The 19,919-nt window shown below is 35.7% G+C and overlaps 1 protein-coding gene across 1 annotated transcript in view; it reads right to left on the reverse strand.

Annotated features, from left to right (window-relative positions):
* Positions 1-19,919, reverse strand: part of snx29 (sorting nexin 29) — a 133,354-nt gene that overhangs the window by 40,877 nt on the left and 72,558 nt on the right. The window contains exons 16-18 of the mRNA XM_088439153.1: positions 6,342-6,458; positions 4,174-4,229; positions 2,884-2,965 (exon numbers count right to left, since the gene is read on the reverse strand). Of these exons, the coding sequence (XP_088295279.1) occupies positions 2,884-2,965; positions 4,174-4,229; positions 6,342-6,458 (255 nt within the window). The remainder of the gene's footprint in view (positions 1-2,883; positions 2,966-4,173; positions 4,230-6,341; positions 6,459-19,919) is intronic.

The following is a 19,919-nucleotide window of genomic DNA, read 5'->3' on the forward strand; positions in this document are numbered from 1 at the left end:
ATCTATTGTTCGTTTGGTTTGATTTCTTTTATTTTAAGGATTGTTTTTTTTAAATCCTTTACTTCAGTTATTGCTGCACGATTATGGCCAAAATAATAATCATGATTATTTTGGTTAACATCGAAATCACGATTGTTAAACACGATTATTCATCATGTTTGTTCAAACGTGTCTATTTATTGCTCTTTTTTTAAACAATGTTTGCACTTTTTTATAAAACAGGTCTCAATTGAAAGCTAGCACTGTAAATATTAGGAATCAGGTGAGGAACCCAGCGCCATTTCACTCTGCTAAATAATATATTAGGCTGAGAAAATAAGAGGCTTTTGTCATGGAAACGTGGGGAACATTGCCCCCTTGTGGTAGTCCTTGATTTGACTTGTAATCAAAAAAGTGTATGACTTTTTAAAAGTTACTATCGCTTTGCCAATCGGATTTTTCAAAATGGGTCACAATTGACAGCTTGCACTATATATAATAGGAATCAGGTGGAAAACTCAACACCATTTCACACTGCTAAATAATGTGAGAAAGAAGAAGTTTTTGTCATGCAAACATGTTTTTGCACGTTTGTTATTCATGACAAAGTGCTTGATTTGACATACTGCACATATGGTAGCCGGCTTTTTAAATGTTAATATTGCAAAGGATCAGCTTAATTAATCATTGCAGCCAATGTTGTGATTGCGATCAAAATGTGATTAATTGTGCAGCCCTAACTTCAGTGTTTCTTAACCTTTTTCAAACCAAAGTAGACGTTTTTTAGGGGGCGAAATATCTCGAGGCATACCACTGAATATTTTAAAAATGAAAACTGTAACCTGTAGTAACAATATAAAGTCATTCTAATCAGTTGTCCACTGCAAATTTTACCAAGAGTAAAGTGCAAAGAAAAAAATGGGGGTCACATTTGAATGTATTTCCACATATTTTGACGGGAATGACTGAATAGCTGTTTACCGGCGTGTGCTTGCAAATTCCTGGAGGTTGTGTGGGACCGATGATATCACCTATGCTTGGAGCTTCTATCCTTGATGTGAAGATGGATATAATTTAAGAGGCCAAAAATTGTCAGACAGCTCTCTGCTCGAGATGTGAATTTACATCAATTATGCATCAGCTGAGGCGGGCTGAGCTTGGTATCAAGTCGTCCCTGATGTTCAGTTAGCGCTAAGGATGTGTCACCTGTCTCTTCCTGTACTCAATGGTTTCACCCGAACGCCGTTACAGCTGTACCTCCTGGCAATACAGTGTGTGTGTGTGTGTGTGTGTGTGTGTGTGTGTGTTTCAGAGTGAGCGCTGAAGTTTAATAACTCATGAATGTGAAAGGCACAGCAGAAGTGGCGTGATAACTTGACAGATCCTAGCAGAAACAGCAATTTAGTTTGTTGGACAACTTCAGCACACCTTCCTTAAATGTGTTCAAGAAATTTACCCTGAAGTCACTGGGTCTAAATGTCGAGTAGAGAAGAGATATTATGAAATGCAAGAGTGGTTCTACGTGAAGGGCTGTTTGGAACAAACAGTTGCAAAGAATTGTTTCTCTGTAAAGGTAAAAGGAAAGGAGCGCTTGCAAAAACCCAACTGTCAAAAGCAGAATATTTCAAGGCTTGCTAGTAAGGACTCATCATGTCAAAACAGATTCAATAAAAATGCAATTCTGTGAACATGACATGCCGAGATGGCTTGTCCACATTGAGGTCATAGGTGACAAACCCCGCGGGTTCTGGATGAGAGGAACGGAACACCTAAGACTGGTTGTCAATTGATCACAAAGCACACATTGACAAACAACTAGTTTCACTAGGGTCAATTTTGAATTTCAGTTGAAAGAAAAACTATAACACCAGTCAAAAGTTTGGAAACAAAGTTGGATAAATGGTCTCAAGAACATTAAGAAGTCAAACAAAAAAATTCAAATTCAACCTATTAATTCTCCATAATGCACAGCTCTGGACAATCAAGGTCATAAAGCACTGTTCACAATATTAAGCATCATTCACATTATTTAGCTAACAGCAAATACCAAGATGTGCAAAGCTTGAAAATGTAACGATTCACTCCAAGGGTCAATCTGAGTAAACATGGTTGTTTACCAAATAATTCCATCAAAATTTCCCCATGATGTTGATGACTTAAGTAAGAATGTACAGATTGCAATAAATAATGATGATAGTCTGAATTCTATCAATGGGACAATGTGTAAGATGTACACCGTTTTTCATTACGGACAGCAGGAGGTGCTGCATTTACCATTGTCCGTAGCTATAACAAACATGGCAGCCTCCGGAGAAGTGCCACTCTCCATGTAATATAATGTAATGTTAACTAGATCTACGATTATATTTAAAACATACTGTTGGTCTTTAAGAACACATTTAATTGCAATATTTTGAATTTACAATCATTTAATGAATTCTTTTTTAATGAAAAACGGTCTAAATGTTACACATTGTCCCTTTAAGGGTGTTTGCAAACATTTGACTGGTGCTGTATTTTCTTGGGTTATGGAATGAACTACTCAAGAGAAACCCCTGCAAATTGTTACTCGGACCTTCCATGTGTTGTTCTTAAAAAAAAAAAAAAAAAAAAAACGTATTTACTATTTCTGCTTTTAGGCGAAAGCCCTGCCTCATATTATTACATTGCTTAAGGAACGTCATTGTGACATAAACAATTCCAAAACCAATTCCTCAGATTGCTTATTTCTGATTCGGTCATCATTCATCATACTTGTTACATGCAAAGCTGGTTTACTGGAAGACGTTAATGAAATTTAGACCCTCATTTTTAAACTTCCGCATCCATAAAGCAATACAGTATTTTTTGCGCTGCCTTAGATGACTCAGATATTTTAATAACATGTCTTTGCAAACAATGTACCTGATAGACATGGTAGGCGTTTGCAGCTCTTCCCTGCAGGAACACTGAAGGGATCCACACATTGATGAGTGCACGATGGGCCCTTTAAGGACATAAACAACAAGCGCCTTCATTTCTATGGCTGATTACGTCCATCATCATAGTCATAATCATCACCATCAACACTGTGTCAACGCGCTACACTTGCTGAGCTCTGGCCCATTAAAGCTCAGAGTTGTGAAAGAGGAGGAAAAAGTCATGCGATTGTGTAGCAAAGCATGCTGAGAGTGGGATATTATTCAAATATGAATATAGAGAAGAAAAAAACATCTGGTCATCATAGTCCAGGATCAAAATGAATCCAGCACTAGATCAAGCACATGAGGCCATAGAATTTGTCACAGACATTGAGCAGACTATTAACGATTATTTTGCTTTTGTCATTGTAACAAAGCTTCTAAAAAAATAATTAAAAGTAAGCGGTATTCTACTCCTGGCTCCTTTTCCCAGTCAATAAAAGTGAGTGAAATCGGAGTGTGTTTAAATGGCAGAATGCTGCACAAGGTGGGCTAGAGTAACTAAGCACACTATAAACAAGTAAAAAAAAAAAAAAAAAAAAAAGATGCAACAGGGATTACGTAATCTATAACTGCCTATCACCGGTAATGAGCTTTACTTGATTTTTTTTTAGATATTTTTTTGCATTCCCTAGTTGGCACTTTAAAGTTTCATAGCTGATGACTTAAGGATAGCTTATGCTGCATTCAAATTCAAACTTTCATACTCATGTATGAATCAATAATAACTGTAATAATTGTAATCATCATCATAGTAATAGTTAATAAAGTCATATTATCATTGTTTGATAAAAAGCACTGCTTACTGTCCCAGGGATTAAAAAAAAAAATGTTCCACCAAATTAGAGAATTGCTCTTCAAATTAAGTCAATGGTAAACAAAACTGCTTTGCAAAAACATAGATGGAGTGTGTTTTCACAAAACCTGACTTATGTCAGGAAGATTAGTTTTGAATTACGTACTGTTGAAAAAACATTTTTGACAGCGTTGTCCATTTTGGGATTTCTACAAAAACAATCTCCTTATGCGTTATGCTCATTTTTATCATATCGTTAAAATTAACATAGCTCATGTACTGTACATAAATCACTCAGTTAGATGAGTATGGAAAATACATACCCACAAATATAAAAAGAGTAATACAAGAGTTAATAACGCCAATGTAATTCACTCGTATTGTGTTTCATTAAGAGGTTGTCATTTCTTAACCCGGAAATAAGTGGGCGATTCTTACGTTTCAAAATCGGAGAGGCTGGGATCGTCTGACGTTTGACTCAAATCCCCTGGGACCTAAACAACAACAAAAACAATAGGGAACTCATTATAGTACTCAATGCAAATGGACATGGAAACATGAAGTGTTTGGATAACTGTTTACTGACATAAACACCTGGAACATTTATGTATGGATGTCGCATTGGTAAGCAGTTGTTATCCTAACATCCCCCTGTGAGACTGTGTGTGTTAGGCAGATGTTTGTGAATATATGGCCTGTGATGATTTGCATCAGTCTATCCAGTGGTCCCATGAGGCACCACGAGAGCAAATCCAGATGTTGGCGGTCTGGATGATTGTGTGGGTAAAAACTGTGGCATTTCTCCATCCCATTCACTTCTAGCTGACTTATGATGTTTGAGTTGGAGGCACACTGTTGCTGGAGACCTTTGATGACACCTTCAAGGGGAACATTCACACACAGTGGATTGTAAGGTCACAGGAAATGTGTGAAGGTACTGACCATGGCTTGAACACTTTGAAGCTGCTCAGCATGTCACGCTGAGGACATAAGTCCTAACATGCTTATACACGTACAGTAGTGTACATTCATTGCAGTCCAGCAAGGAAAGGTTAGAGTTAAAAGATAGGAGGCCTCACCTTCATTTACCTCAGACTCTCTTTTAGAAGCACCACATCATCCTACACAACAGATGGGGTGTGTGCGTATGAGTGCTCTATGTGTAAACAGATGTTAGTGTCATGTGGTGTTTACATACAATATCCTGGGAAAAAAAAAGAGCGACGTTGGGGAAAGAAATTGACGGCAAGTCTGTCTGAACTTATTTAAGAAAAGCGTCAGGTTAAAGGGGAAGTGAAAAAATGTCTTCCCAATTTTTCCATGCAGCGCTAATCATCTTTGTGTTGAGACTAATATTGTGTTTTCGGAAGATTAATTAAGCAGCAAAATGTCCTTGTTATTTTCTGTCTCATCAAGTGGCTATTTTGCCAATTGCTGTCGACTAAAAATGACATCACATTACTGTAGCCCAGGGCACGGATAACAACCAATCATTGCTCAGCTTGCATGACTAAACTCAGGAAAACAGATGAATCGTGGTTTGTTGTAACCTGAGCTCTGAGTTACTGGGATGTCATTTTCAGTCCACATCAAGTGACAAAATGACCGCCATTCGAGATGAGATGCATTCAACCTTTTACTGAGCACAGCGGCCCAAAACGGCCTTTATTAGGCACACGATTTCTATTTTTAAGTTGTAAACAGACAAAAATGTTCTGAATTTTTGATAAATTTAGGGGTAAGTTAGAATTTAAGCAATAGTTGTTATGGACACTCAGCTCTTTTGCCTGTTTAGACCAGGGGTTCTCAAACTTTTTGAAGTCAGGGCCCCTCTTTAGAAAGCAAATTTTCCTTCTATCTAGGTAGACAGACAGCGCACAATCAATGCAATATCAACAGCGACCAGAGGTGACGTCAAAAACAAAGACTAAGCCAAAGAAGGCACAAATCTGTAGCTGTTATAAGATCAACTAAATCCATTCCTAAAAACCCAAATTATTTCACAAACCCCCTGCAGCCAGGCGACGGATCCCCGGGGGTCCGCGGACCGCACTTTGAGAACCGCTGATTTAGACCGAAGGCGGCCACTATGCCCAGTAAAGGGTTAACATGTTATTGTACATTTTTTTTAGCTTGACTTGATCTTGAACACAAAAATATGCGAAAATACTTTCAAAATTTCTTCAATACTTTTTTTACAAAATTTTAACAATAAACAAACCCCGAGTACAAGAAAAGACCTCAATTTAATTATGACCCAAGGCCCTCTGGAAATTGTTGCCTTATTATTCCGATTAATTATTGGTCATTTTGGGGGCCTCAACATGTCAGACAACTCATAAATGCTTGTAAAATATGTGTATTGCCTGTTGGTCCACAACATGCTGTGCTGTGCTAAATGTGGTGTCAAATGGCCTTTACCCTTATGATTGGTTGGGCATTTTCACTCTGGACAGACAAAGCGTAATGGAATCCAGCCTACAGCACTGGCTCGGAGGCAAATATTAATCTAAATCACAGAGCGGTGGAGTCAAGAGCAGGACAGGTCGGGTCTCGGGAAAGAAATTAGCGGTTGCGAGGACATCTGTGCGTTGCTATTAACTCACCGGTCCTCTCAGCTCAATAAGTTCCTGTCTCATCTGCCCAATGAGGTGGTCCTTGGCCATAAGGGTACGATATAGGCGCTCATTAAACTCGATCAACTCTCCGTGCATCTCGGCCACCTGTAACACACGCGGACAAACACACACAGTCGCAAAACATATCATTAGTACAAAACCCACAGCTGTATTAAAAAAAGAGAGTTATAAACTATAAAAGTTACAGCTCTCAACGGCCCGCACACAGAAGGAGCAGTCCAGGTGGAGTCTAATTAAAATTGACAGCAGACCAGATTTAGGGGAACAGTTAAACTTCATCCTGTGCTAGAGGGATGGAGACGCAGTGGTAGTAGAGTTAATTGGCGGATGCAGTTTTGGAGCCCTGGCACTCAGAATCCTGCCAGCCCGCTAATCAATCGTCTTCAGCTCTAACGAACCTTGACAATGCTAGCCTCAATTCCGCGCACTCATGCAAATAGTTGTGCCAAACGGCTGCGGGTGTGTATGTGTTCCATAGCCCCATCTTCCTAACCTGGCCGGACAGAGCCGACAGGTTTTTGTCAGTTGACTGACAGCTGTGGCACACAGTGCTTTACATGAGCCGCCTGCTGCCGCTAGCGCTTTAGTGGGACGACGTCACGTGATTGGCAGGTGAGACAAGCGCTTCCAATGCTTGTACTTGACATCCACAAGGCAACGCATTTGCTTATTCGCATTCCATTTAAGATTGCATGTCGCAGATCCTCTAGCGCAGTGCGTGCATACTTTTAGTGAGTGATGTAAGACATACAGCCGAACATAAAAGTCACAATAGGATGCAGAGGCTGATTATATCACGGATATTTAAATATAGTAGGTTTTTTTTTGGATGGAAATTATTTCCAAACAAGTAAGTTAAGGTGTGCAAAACCCATATTCAATTCAAAATACTGTAAATTTTGGACTTTAAATTGCAACTTTTTGCTGATGATTTGAGCCCTGCAGCCTATAGGCCAGTTTGGCTTAGCTGTTTTTTACTTTTCCTTTTCACTAGCCAACAGGCGGGCAATCTACCGGTAAAGCAAAATAAATAAATAAATAAATAAATAAATATTAGCCATGTTTGATATAAATAAATATATCAAACAATAAACACAAAAAACAGACGAGGATGCTAACGAAGTATTGAACTGTATTGTTTGAAGTGCTAGTTTTAAATTTAGAAAAGTAAAATGTACAAAATAAATAAATAACTTACATCTGCCAGTTTTCTAGGTCTGATGTTTCAACCTGCAGCTTATTCATGACTTTTGTTTTTGCCAAATATTTGCTTCTACTATTTATAGACGGCTGCGCCTTATAATGTTAAATTTATGGTAATTTTAATACCAACATCATCAATTCGCATTGCATTGCATTGTTTTATTTAGGAATGCAACTAACAATAACCGATTATCCCGTCAATTATTTTGACAATTCATCTATGATTCAGATTTTAAAAAGTGTAAAAAATAAACATTTACTCAAATTGACAGTGTATAATATAGCATAAATAAACTGATTCAGTTAATGGTTTGCATCTTTAACAGACAAAAGGCATAAGATGTTGAACATTTATTTCCTAAAGTAAAAGTTTTTCGAAAGTAAACTTTTGCAAATGTTTTCTTTTGATTCAACAAAAAGATGATAAATATGCCTACATGGAGTACCACAAACAGGAGAATAATAACTGGTGAGAGGTTGAAATTCAAACATTTTGGACAGTTTTACATCAAATCTCAATAAATCAAAAATCAGTTATTGATGATCAAATAATAATAAAACAATTGATTATCATGAATGAACCAGTTCAGTCATCAAATAAGTGAATGTCCAAGTGGTTCTATATCTTCTAATATTGTAACGTTTACTTTAAGTCCGACAGATTTTCTGCCACATTTTATAGGAAGGTTTTGAAACGACAGCCTTTCAGTTGCTGTAAGCGCAATGACAAGCAGCACAATAACATGGCCACATAATTGCTAACATTACCACTGTGGGAACAGCATGGCTGCCAAGATTACAAACATTTTCAAGTACATGGTAGGAGAAGCAGTAATTGAGTTCGTTCGTTCATTCGGTGTGTTTTGGATTCGGGTGATGTTATCTATAGATGTAACTCTGCCTCCACCCGCCTCTACCCAAATATAGATTCCACTCTTCAGTCAACACAGATGGCACTTAGAAAGAAGCGCTTTTTGATTGCTATGTGATTATATCCAGAGTTATGTTTATTTGAAGTTTTATTGTGCTCTATTTTCCCTAAGTCATAATTAATTTTCAAGTACCATTTTCTCCGCACTATAAGGTGCACCGGATTGTAAGGCGCACCTTTGATGAATGGCATGTTTTAAAGCCATTTCCAAATATGAGGCACACTGCATTATAAGGCGCATGCAATAGAAGCTATAGTAGTGGCTGGGGTTGCATTAAGCATCCACTAGATAGAGCTGTGTTAATTGTAACAAAACAATCAGAGAAGTCAGTCAGATTTTTAAATCAGAAAATTAAGAATAAAGTTGATTTGCGGAAAGTATTAACTGTAGTATTGGGGAAAAAATACCTCTTTATTATGTTCACTGTTTAGATCAATGCCAAGACCAATCAACCTGACATATTAAACTTAAATGTTTAATCAAATTGCAAACAAAAACCTTAAAATATATTGTTATATATTATATTGTTAGAGTTTCTGGATTTATTTGATAAAATTGCGCTTTCTTTTACATACAAACAAAAAAACCCTCACGGTTTTTGCGCTTTGTCCTCATTTAATTGCTTCAAAAATTGAGTATATATAGCATATACAAATTTCAAACACAGTGGTATGCATTTTGTAGTAAAAAAAAAAAAAATATCTGAAATGCAGAGGTAAAACGGAAGAATTTACATGGCAAATAAATTATTTTCTTTTTTTTAATCCCAAAAAAATGCAAACTTGCGTCCTATGCACTGCATAAGGCCTACTGGAAATATAAGGTGCACTGTCAGCTTTGGAGAAGCTTTTTTTTTTTTTTTTACAGTGGTCTGAAACCCATTGTGGTCATAACAACCAAATTTCCAGAGACCTTAAAACCTGCCCCGTCAAACTATTACAAAATTGCCTGAAATTTAAATTTGCCTGCATAATTTTATATGCAGTAATAAATAAATTGACATTTTGTGTTTACAAAGACAATAATGTTCATCTCAGATTGGCAGAATTTGTTTTTACTATAATGTTTATCATAGTGGTGTCCAACTGCGGTGCATCATACTGGGAGGGGTTTATAACTCTTTGAGTGCCAAGCATTATCGAAAAAGTAAACCTCGAGAGGAGAGGTTTTCAACCTTTTTTCAGTGATGTACCTCATTGTGTGGAAACACTGCCATCCAATGGTCACAGTTATCATTAAGAGTGCTCAACTGGCTTAATATTAGATAAGTATTAGTCAAGGGTGTCAGCTCCCCTCCACTAAAAAAAATATGTATTTGATGAGAATGTTTATATTTATTATTTTTATTACTGTTTTAAAAGAAAATAATTCTAATACATGGCATAAAAGATATAATTAAAATACATAGGTATTTTTTTTTATATTATCATTTGAAACTAAGCATTAACTCTGCAAAGGCAGAAATTTTATGGATCTCATTCGGCTATTGTTGTCACATGTACACCTCTCCCAGGGATGCACCTTGAACTTTCCAGAAAGCAATAGGATTAATAGATCAAGAATATCATTTTAACAACAGATAGAGCGTAGTGAGTGTTTAAAGAGCAACATAAATATTGCATAGCAAGACAGCAGATTAGATCTCAGGCAACACCTTCAGTATTTATGAACGTCAAGTTGAAGACACATTTATCGACTTCATTTTGCTTAGTTTGGTTGCACTTTTAAAGCTGAACTTTATAAAAAAGTCATGAAAACATAAATTCTATTGTTTTCACTCATTCGGTGTATTAAAGATACTTGAATCGATAACACATTTTAGACACCAGAGGCAACAATTGAACATTCTCTCTGATGCATAAAAAAAAAAAAAAAAAAAAAATCAACAACACCTAAACTGTACAGACACATAAGACCTCCATGTAAGAAGCAATTAGATTGCATAATATTGTACAGTTAGGTAGAGGACACCCTTTTAATTAATAGAGAAAATAATGCCTTTCATCATTACACATAACAACTGCAATGAAAAAGGCTTTTTCAAGGAGACTCCACTTTGATTTATGCATTCTGCTTTGTTTGTCGTAGTACGGCTGTTAACTGCAGCTCAGAAGTTATAAAGAGAATATCAATGCGCGTGTCCTCGGGCTGCCACTTAAATCTCTCCTCTGCCAAATACTAGCCCGAGCTCCTCGGGCACTCATAAAATAAAAAGGTAGACGCTCTCTTCCATGCAGCCGGATTTGGAAATACTATTTGAACCCTTTGATTCAAAGAGCCGGCCAAGAAATCCTCAAATATTTAAATCAAGATTTTATAGACTGTTGATCCGCTTGGTAAAATTACAAAGTCTTAAGAATCAATTCTGTATGTGGAAGAAAAAATTACTACACTCTGTTCCAAATATTATGCAAATGATGTTTTTCTCTGATTTTTATAGTCTATGGAAATGGAAAGTCATAATCTGCAAGAGAATAATTTGTATGTTCCGTAATTCCCCAAGTACAAATCGACTGCGCTTATAAATCGACTTTTTTTTTTTTTTAACTGCAATTTGGATGAATTTTCAAAAACACAATTCCACCCATGGCTGAGTGATTACATACATCTGTCCAACTATAACACGTGGTGTGTTATTAAAATGACAAAATTACGGTATTTTTAGAGGCGTTTCTACATCGAGAAATCCGATATGTAAACCACACATTGATAGTTTTAGAAAATAGATTTTTTGTTGAAATGTACTGTTCCAAATTTTTATAGTGTTTTAATACAATTTCTGTTTTTATACATCAGGCTTGCTGTGCTTGAGTTGTTGGGGTGTGGAAAAGAAAGATGTCAAACATACCCGGTAGCGGAGACTGATTAGCTTTTGTTTTGTTTGTCATCACCTGACAGGCTCCTGTCGAGGGTGGGAGTGCAAGTTCAGGAGCACAAAAAAGACGTGTAAATGGAAGAGCTTTGCTTACCACAGACGCAACTTAAGTTTAGCTTACCACATAAATGGAAAGCATCCAGCCTGGACTGTAACTACAGCTAATGATAACAACAAAGACGCTAATGTAGCGATTGATCAAAGAATACAGCATCATTCCTTTTGATGGTCAAAACTAAACATTGCAGACAGCACTTGGAACTAGTCTCCCATACAACAGGAAGTAAATGGTTACAACTTCACTTGTAGAGAAAATAAATGACTGAAGTCATTTTTTTCACGTTGTAGATTAATTTTTTCATCCGCCTCAGATACCGTTAACTCTTTCAGTCCCAAGCGTTATCGGAAAAAGCAACCTCTGGAGTGCCCAGCAAATTTAGCATTTTCACTCATCTTTCAAGGCCGACAGAATATTGTGTGCTATGTTTATGTAAACATTGGCGGTATCATATGAAAGATTGATTTCCATTCCTTACTTACTGGTAATATATGTGTTGTATGTATGAAAACACTAGCACCCAATGGTCACAGTTATCACTACAGTGCTCAATTGGCTTGATATTATATAAGCACTGGTCAAGGGTGTCCACTGACCTCCATATTTGACAAGAATTTTATAATTGATTATTTTTATTACTATTTTAAAAGAGGAAAACTTTTCAGTTAGATTAAAAAATTTCTAAAGAATAAAAAGATTAATTCAATCAGTCATCACAGATATTGACTAATCTCTTTTTTAGTAAATATCTTGAGGACAAGTTTAAACTTAAAACATCTTACCAGCTCAAATTACATTTTAACATAGTTGTTTTACATAACTTGCATCTATTGAACTTCTGAGTCTTTCATACCAGTAGAGAATACCCTAATTTTTCAAGAAACAAGGATTGCAACGGAAAAAAATAAATTATCCTCAACAAATCAGCCATTCAATAACAGCATATTTTAAGGCTTTGAAGCTCTTAAACAATTATAAAAAGGGAATTAATTTTAAGCGCGAGAAAACCTAATTTAGCCTCACAGAAGACAGCTAATCAGTTTGCCATTTTCCTGGATATGTGTGCGCGCAACCAAGTCTCTACTAAATGTGTGTACCATGTGATTGTGCATATTGGTGACTACAGAGTAATTCCACAGTACATTAAGCAAAAGAATTGCACATGCATTCACCTTTCTGTCTGACTGCGCCTCGTAGTAGAATAAGCTACTGCTGCCTACCAGTAATGGCGGCCACCCAAAGTTTGCTGCGCTTTGCATTAGGTCATTTCATTGGCAAGAGATGAAAAGGGACGGGCGGGGAAACAAATGACGGCATAAACGAATGCAGATTAATACACCACCATGTGTTTATTACAAGTTTCAAAGAGCAAAAGGGCAATGTCGCAACAAGGTTAATTCAATCGCATTTGAGATTATTTTCGCAACACTTACAAATGAAAAGGTGATTTAAATACGAATTAATAAATCAATTACTGAGGGAATAATCAAGCAAACATTAAGAATCATCAATGGCCCTTACAAACATGTTATTGAAATAATGGCATGTGTACATGTTAACCACTATCTCTTCAAGCTGCTTATAAATCTTTACTTTGGTATTTAAGCCAATATACTTTCTTGTAACTTTCTTGATTTTATAGAACAAATAACAATCTAGGTTTCCTTAAACAAACTCATTGTGTCTTGGAAATGTCACTTCGGCTGGAAAAGAGAAAGTGGCACAAGGACATGTACAAAGCTTAAAAAGTCAAACTAAGTGAGAGTAAGAGGGCTGAGATTGGATTTGAAATTGGATGGCGAGAGGAGAAATGACCTCACTACATCCTCAGCGGATGGAATTAGTCATGACAAATGTACTTTGCAGTGCTTCTAACTCTGCCATCTTTACTCTTTATTGTCTGTGGAAGCAGAGACAAATTTGTACCATCTATCACATGTAAAGCGATGATGCAATTTTTGAGAAATAAGAACTTTGTGCACATTCAACATTGAGCAAGCTTAACATTTTATATTCCATCACCAGTGTTAGGCAAGGTACTTCAAAACGGTAATGCATTATTTATTACTTATTACTGTCATTTCAAAGTCATTATTGACATTATTGACATTAGCTTCGGCTAACACTGTAGATATCCAAATAAAAACACAGATACCACTTTGGACTGCTGTAAACAAACCGCTGAACACCTCTTGAATCGCCGGTTAACTGGGGTGCTGTCTGACGTTAGCGTTGTTAGCACCTTACCATAATAAACAGGAAAAACTTTGTTTGACCTTAAACTAAACTGAAGTAAATTTCCATGCTCAAAATTAGCCCCAAAAAAAAAAATACTGTCGCTTCTGTGGACTTGTAAATCATGCCTAGATCACTGCAAATGTTAAATAAAAATGTACAAATAAAACAACATAAACAAAGTTCCATGCATACCAACAATACACTATTATCAAATGCTACAAATAATATTGTGAATTTAACGGGATTAGGTGCGTTTTTCGTGGAATATATTATAATGGATTGTGACGCTCATTACTGTCATTTGTACTGAGTCAAATATTTTTTAAAAATTGTGTGCAATGCCTTAGACTACCGCGTTACAGCAAAAAGCAATGAATTACATTATTACATTGCTTTTGTCCGCCGCAAGTTCAAATAGGTGTTTCCTTAAGGATCTTATTTGTTTTCACGTACTTGACGACTGCGACCACTAAAACAAAAGGGGATTTACTCGATGTGCAAAATGCTAGCGTCATGCAAATTAATACGCACAACTATATTTCCATACTGAGCAAGAGATATTTGCCGTTGTCAATGTTAAAAACATTGATAGAGTTTTTATGTCTCAGCTAGAAATGTGTGACTGCATTTGAATGCACCAACTTTTTGGCTCGCGCTGAAGAATTTTGCCATATCATCCAATGGCTGTTTAACTAACTAGTGGTTGAATATTCCCCTTTTTTTATGTTGATGCAGGTAACTGTGTTATATGACACAGATGATAAAAACTGAGCTAAAAAGGCAAACTTCAAAATGAAAGTGTACTAGAGCTATTGCATTGTATTCCATATATTATTTGGTGTGTTTTTTCGAAGCTAGCCTTTGCAACATGTTGGCGTGTGACATAATGCTGTTCCTTCCTTGGTAGGCCTTTTTTCACATTGCTTATCACATCAAAAAATATCGAATCTATGTAATACGAATAAAAACATGTACTCGTGCTGTGCGAGCATGCAGACTTGCTGGGAAGGTGATTTGAAGATGCCCCAGTCTTCATGTCACTGAAAGCCCATTTGGAAAACATAAGTTTGGAAACGCTGTTTATTTCAGTGATTTTTAATTGTTTTTAAATTTCTTGAATTTTATACTAATGCTTACGTTTTCAAAATTTTAGCTTACGTCTTAAAAGAATTATTGATGGATAAAAAACATGCTTTATAGTTTTATTTATTTATTTATATATATTTTTTAAGTTGGTATCTGTTGCTTAGAAAACAACTATGCACATCTTAGTCAGCCTTATGATGCGGATAATGCTTTATGAGCAAGAATGACTTTCAGTTTCACAGCTTTGCGGTAGTTTGAATTTCTTGACCTCCCAATGTTTTGGAATCTATTTGAATTTGAAGGTTTTTACAAACTTTTGATGGGTACAGTTTGTAATGTGCCAATTAAAAAAAAAACATTCAGCTGCAAATGGCCTCTAGGCCAAACACTGGACAGCCATGAATTAATGCATATTCTTTTGAACGTGGAAAAAAGGTAGCGAGCCTAGAAAAAGCTACGTATAAACTTGTACAACCAAAATATGACAACTCGATGAATGTAACTTGTAGCTCCAACTGCATAATGAATTCCATGCATTTCTGTGACTCACTTCAGCACATCTGCTACTCAACAGGAGGAAACATGGCTGAAGATGACGCAAGAACAAAAATAAAGAGGGTGAGCGAGGACCAAGTGACACATGACAAGCTGTTTAGTCCACCATTTACTGGAACTAAAAAAAAAAATAAAAAAAAAAACCATGAAAAAAGAGCAACATCAGACCTTAGAGCGGCGTAGAGTATGGAAAATGCGCAGCAGATGGACCACTACAAAAGGCAGAGATGGCAAGCATGAAAATTAGTGTAGCTTAACAAAACTGGCATCACACATTACTACGGTTATGGCCTAGAATTACTTGGAAACCCTGTTCAATGTTAAATTGTTAAGTTGGTCAGCTTTAATTTATTATTCATTTTGTCTCCATCAAAAAAAAAAAAATTGACATTTCCTATGCTTGTATGAAAAATGATTTTACTTCAACATATCCCTTGGTAGAATTAGTTGTTATTTGAAGGTGTTTATTATGGTAGCACATAATAATGTTTTAATTATTAACAAACAAATATATTGATGTTGAATGACTGTGATCTATAATTGTTTTCGTTGTGGTAAGCGACTTCATTTATTAAATCCACAGCCTGAACACTGTTCAATCAATTGGACACTACAGACCTTTTATGATTAAGATTTTTTAATTTGCCAGAGTGGTTTTAAAGGTCAGTTTTATATCTCAACTCTACTGTCAAAAAGTACTACAGCAACGAATTAAATACTTTTACATTCTTACCAGCCAAACAAGCATCAAAAAAGTCATTTCTGTAGACTTATAAAAAGAGAAAAAGAATATGAGGGAGAACAATGTTATTTTATGAGGGAGAACAATGTTATTTTCGGATTTAGTGACTCACACACACACCCACGTTTTATATATATATATATAAATATATTAAAAAATATACATATTTATATATGTATATATATTTATATATATATATATATATATATATATTTATATAAATATATATATATATATACATTTTTATATATATACATATATATATATATATACATATATATATACATACATATATATATACATACATATATATATATATATATATATATATACATATATATATACATACATATATATATATATATATATATACATATATATATATACATACACATATATATATATACATACACATATATATATATATATATATATATATATATATATATATATATATATATATATATATATATATATATATATATATATATATATATATACACAGTATATATATGTGTGGTTTTGTTTCATTTTACTTTGTATTAAATTGTGAAAGTGTTCATGACTCTTCAATAAAGCAACAAAATCAAACAAATATATTTTTCAAAAATTAATAATTTTTAAATTTGAAAAAATGCATTTTGTGTCTACAATTGCTTGCTAGAGGTAATGAAGACAGCAAAGCTAAAGTGACATTTTATTTTATAATGATGTTTTTGACTAAGTAATTGGCAGCAACCTTTTGGGGGAAAATTGACCCAGTTTGTGATAAGGAGGTGAGCGATTTATTCATTTTCTAAACTTCTGTATAGCTGAAAAGTAACCAATATAGATGTTGTCAAATTGAATATGTTGCTGAATAAAAAGGGCACATGTTTGGCTTAAATGATTTTTTTTGTTTGTCTTTTTCAGCAAACATTTGCAATGGGCGTCTTTGGAAATTTTGCTTTCTAAAAGGGTCCTACAAGGTTTGACAACCCCTGATGTGGAGTAAGGAATTTCACAGGCTCTCGAGCCATAGGTTGCTGACCACTGATATAGACAAATTATTCAGACTTACATTCACGGCTATGGGTGTGCTATGGGCAATTTGCAGTCCGCACTGAACCTAACATGCATGTTTTTCAGAATGTGAAATGGCTTTGAAGCCGGAATACAAAGAGAAACCCAAAGCAAGCATAGGGAGAACATAGGGAGCTTAAACTTGGATTTGAACACAGGACCTGGCAACTATGGAGCCAATGTGAAAGTCACTATTTGATTGTCTTGCCATGGGTGAATGACTGCTTACAAGAAAATTGGCTTTTGGCTTCTTTTTGTTTGTTGTCATCTGTTGATGACACTGTGGGGAACAAGGCCATTCATAATCTTGATTTCACAGAAACCTTCAGTCACACCATCAGACAAGCTGGATGGAAACATGAGCAATCTCAGCACACAAAACAAAAAAAAAATGGTCCCAAATTGCATCTGAAATGGTCACAATAGCTCTGTGATGTTCAAAAATAGGACAGTATTGGTCCAACTCTTGAATTACCTTGGCCTCTTCAGTGCTCTAAACACTTACATTACACAACAAACACAACCGCTATTTAATAAATACAAATATAAATTCTCTCTGCATCTTCTCCAAAATGGAGCTTCTGAGCTGGTGACTCGTAATTGTTGTTCTTGTTCCCAGTGTATTTTATGGTTAATTAATGAGCTTGTGGATCAAAGGGAGGAGCTAGAGTCCCATTGAAAATTTCTGGCCTATATCATGTTCACTTCCCTTTACTTACTGCTATGAGACATGAGGCGGACTGACTGTAAGTATGACACTCAATTATATGTGCTGAAAATATTAATGCACAGTCACAAACAAGCTTGTTACTTTCACAGCATAGTAAGGGCCTGTCATGGTAACATAATTTAGGAGGATGTGTTTTCCCAGGAACTATCAAAGTGTCATTTGTATTTTTTATTCAATATTATAGAAACAAATAAAAAAACACAAATATTTATTGTTCATATTTATTTTATGCGGACCAATCAGATCGGAGCAGCACTCTTTGTACAATGTGCGATGACAATAAAGGCATTCTATTCTATTCTATCAAAACGAATTAAAAGCATATCTGTTTTGAGAGCAATACCATTTCAATTCTCTAGAATGTTGAAAATTTGCATTGCAAGGTAGAATATCGTCGGTCCACCATTTTTTTCACCTAATCAAACGGCAATCATCGTTCCGTCAACGAGTCGTCATATTTTTTTTTTTTTTTTTTTATCCACGCCTACGTCATCTCTTGGTCACCACCAGAAAGGGCGAGAACCAGAAGGTGGGCCGAAACTGAACCGAGCTGTATTTGTCAGTCCAAATGATGGACTGGAAAAGTCTTCTAAATTACATCTTCATCAGTACTGTTTTGAAGAGGAAAAACATAAGCACTGATACTCTCGCTGCAAACAAACAGGCAAAATAGTTAGCTTGTACGTATTTCTGTCGGCAAAAGAAGAGAACATCTGACTGAATGCCCAACGATTACAACAACTGAAAAATCCACTTCCTGGCATTTTTAGTCCATTGATTTTAAAAGCTTTCCCATCATTCGGCGGTCAGTTTGCGAAATGGGCACCCCTCGACAAACTGCCCACCTCTGCCATTTCATCCAAAGTATGTATCTTTTGACTTCTCATGACTTCCAAAACCCCTTTATTAGCCTTGTGATCATACTAGCTTTGAGCTTGAGTCAGTCAATTTTGTAATCTTTCATTTATTTTCATATAATGCCAAATGTTTAAAAAGAAATTTCAAAAACATGATGGATAACAATGGCTTTCCATCGTAAGGAAAAAAAAAGTTGCTTACAGACATTTAAAATGGAATTATTGACTTCAAAAAGGGTTCTAAGAAATATATACAATAAGGCTATAGCTGCTAGAGCGGAAAATTAGGTTTTTAAATTCATCAGGCACAATTAGAGGTTTAATTTCTCACTTAGACATTCTCTAGGGATGCAAAGTGCTGAACCGGTACCCTTCCAATTAAAAAAACGGCCAGACTATCACAAGCCATGCCGCCTCCATGCTTGTGAAACATAAAGCAAGCTAACATGTGTTTCTCACCTTTCATGAAATGACCAATGTACAGTAATGTAAAAGGATAGTCAGTATTTTGTTTAAAATTCATTTGATAATTATATTTTATATACAATTAATACCTTTAAAAATACAATTTTCGCTTGATGTCGACCAAAAATGCCAGCAAAATAATTATAAACAAAATAACACCTCTTTATTGTTTAAATTGGCTAAATAAGTGAAATTTCCATTTATTTTAATATACAGTCTGTCCATTCCTGGGACATCACAAACATGTGGGTTTTTTTTCCCTTGGAAAAAAAAAAGTGTCATTTTATGAATACTCTTTATATCATCACAAAATAAAGCCGTCATTTATTTTGTTTCCCCTGAGTAGCAAAATTCATCTCATGTTTTGTTTCTGTGCATTAATATGTCTTTTTTCACATTATTTTGTATCCCTACCTCATTGTTTCTCATTTGAGACAGGCACCGATCCACTGGGATACGTTACAGAGCCCTCCAAGTCAAAAAGCTTTTGAAAAACCACTTAGATCACAAACTCGTGCAGTTCAGGCGGCATTTGGCACGTCTGATGAATGCGAGTGTACATCACAACACATCACCTGCATGTTAGATCACTTTGTAAGTGTTGAGACTGAAGCATGACACTTAAGAAGAGGTGAAAGGAGGGAGACAAACGTGTGAACTTCCAAACCGCTCTTCAGATTATTGAGGAGAAATCCCAATACTTTATGACAACCGGAGAAGAAGAGGGAGCAACACACGACAG

Source organism: Hippichthys cyanospilos, chromosome 17 (assembly GCF_059441005.1).
Source record: "Hippichthys cyanospilos isolate Australia breed blue-spotted pipefish chromosome 17, RoL_Hcya_1.0, whole genome shotgun sequence".
NCBI lineage: Eukaryota > Metazoa > Chordata > Actinopteri > Syngnathiformes > Syngnathidae > Hippichthys > Hippichthys cyanospilos.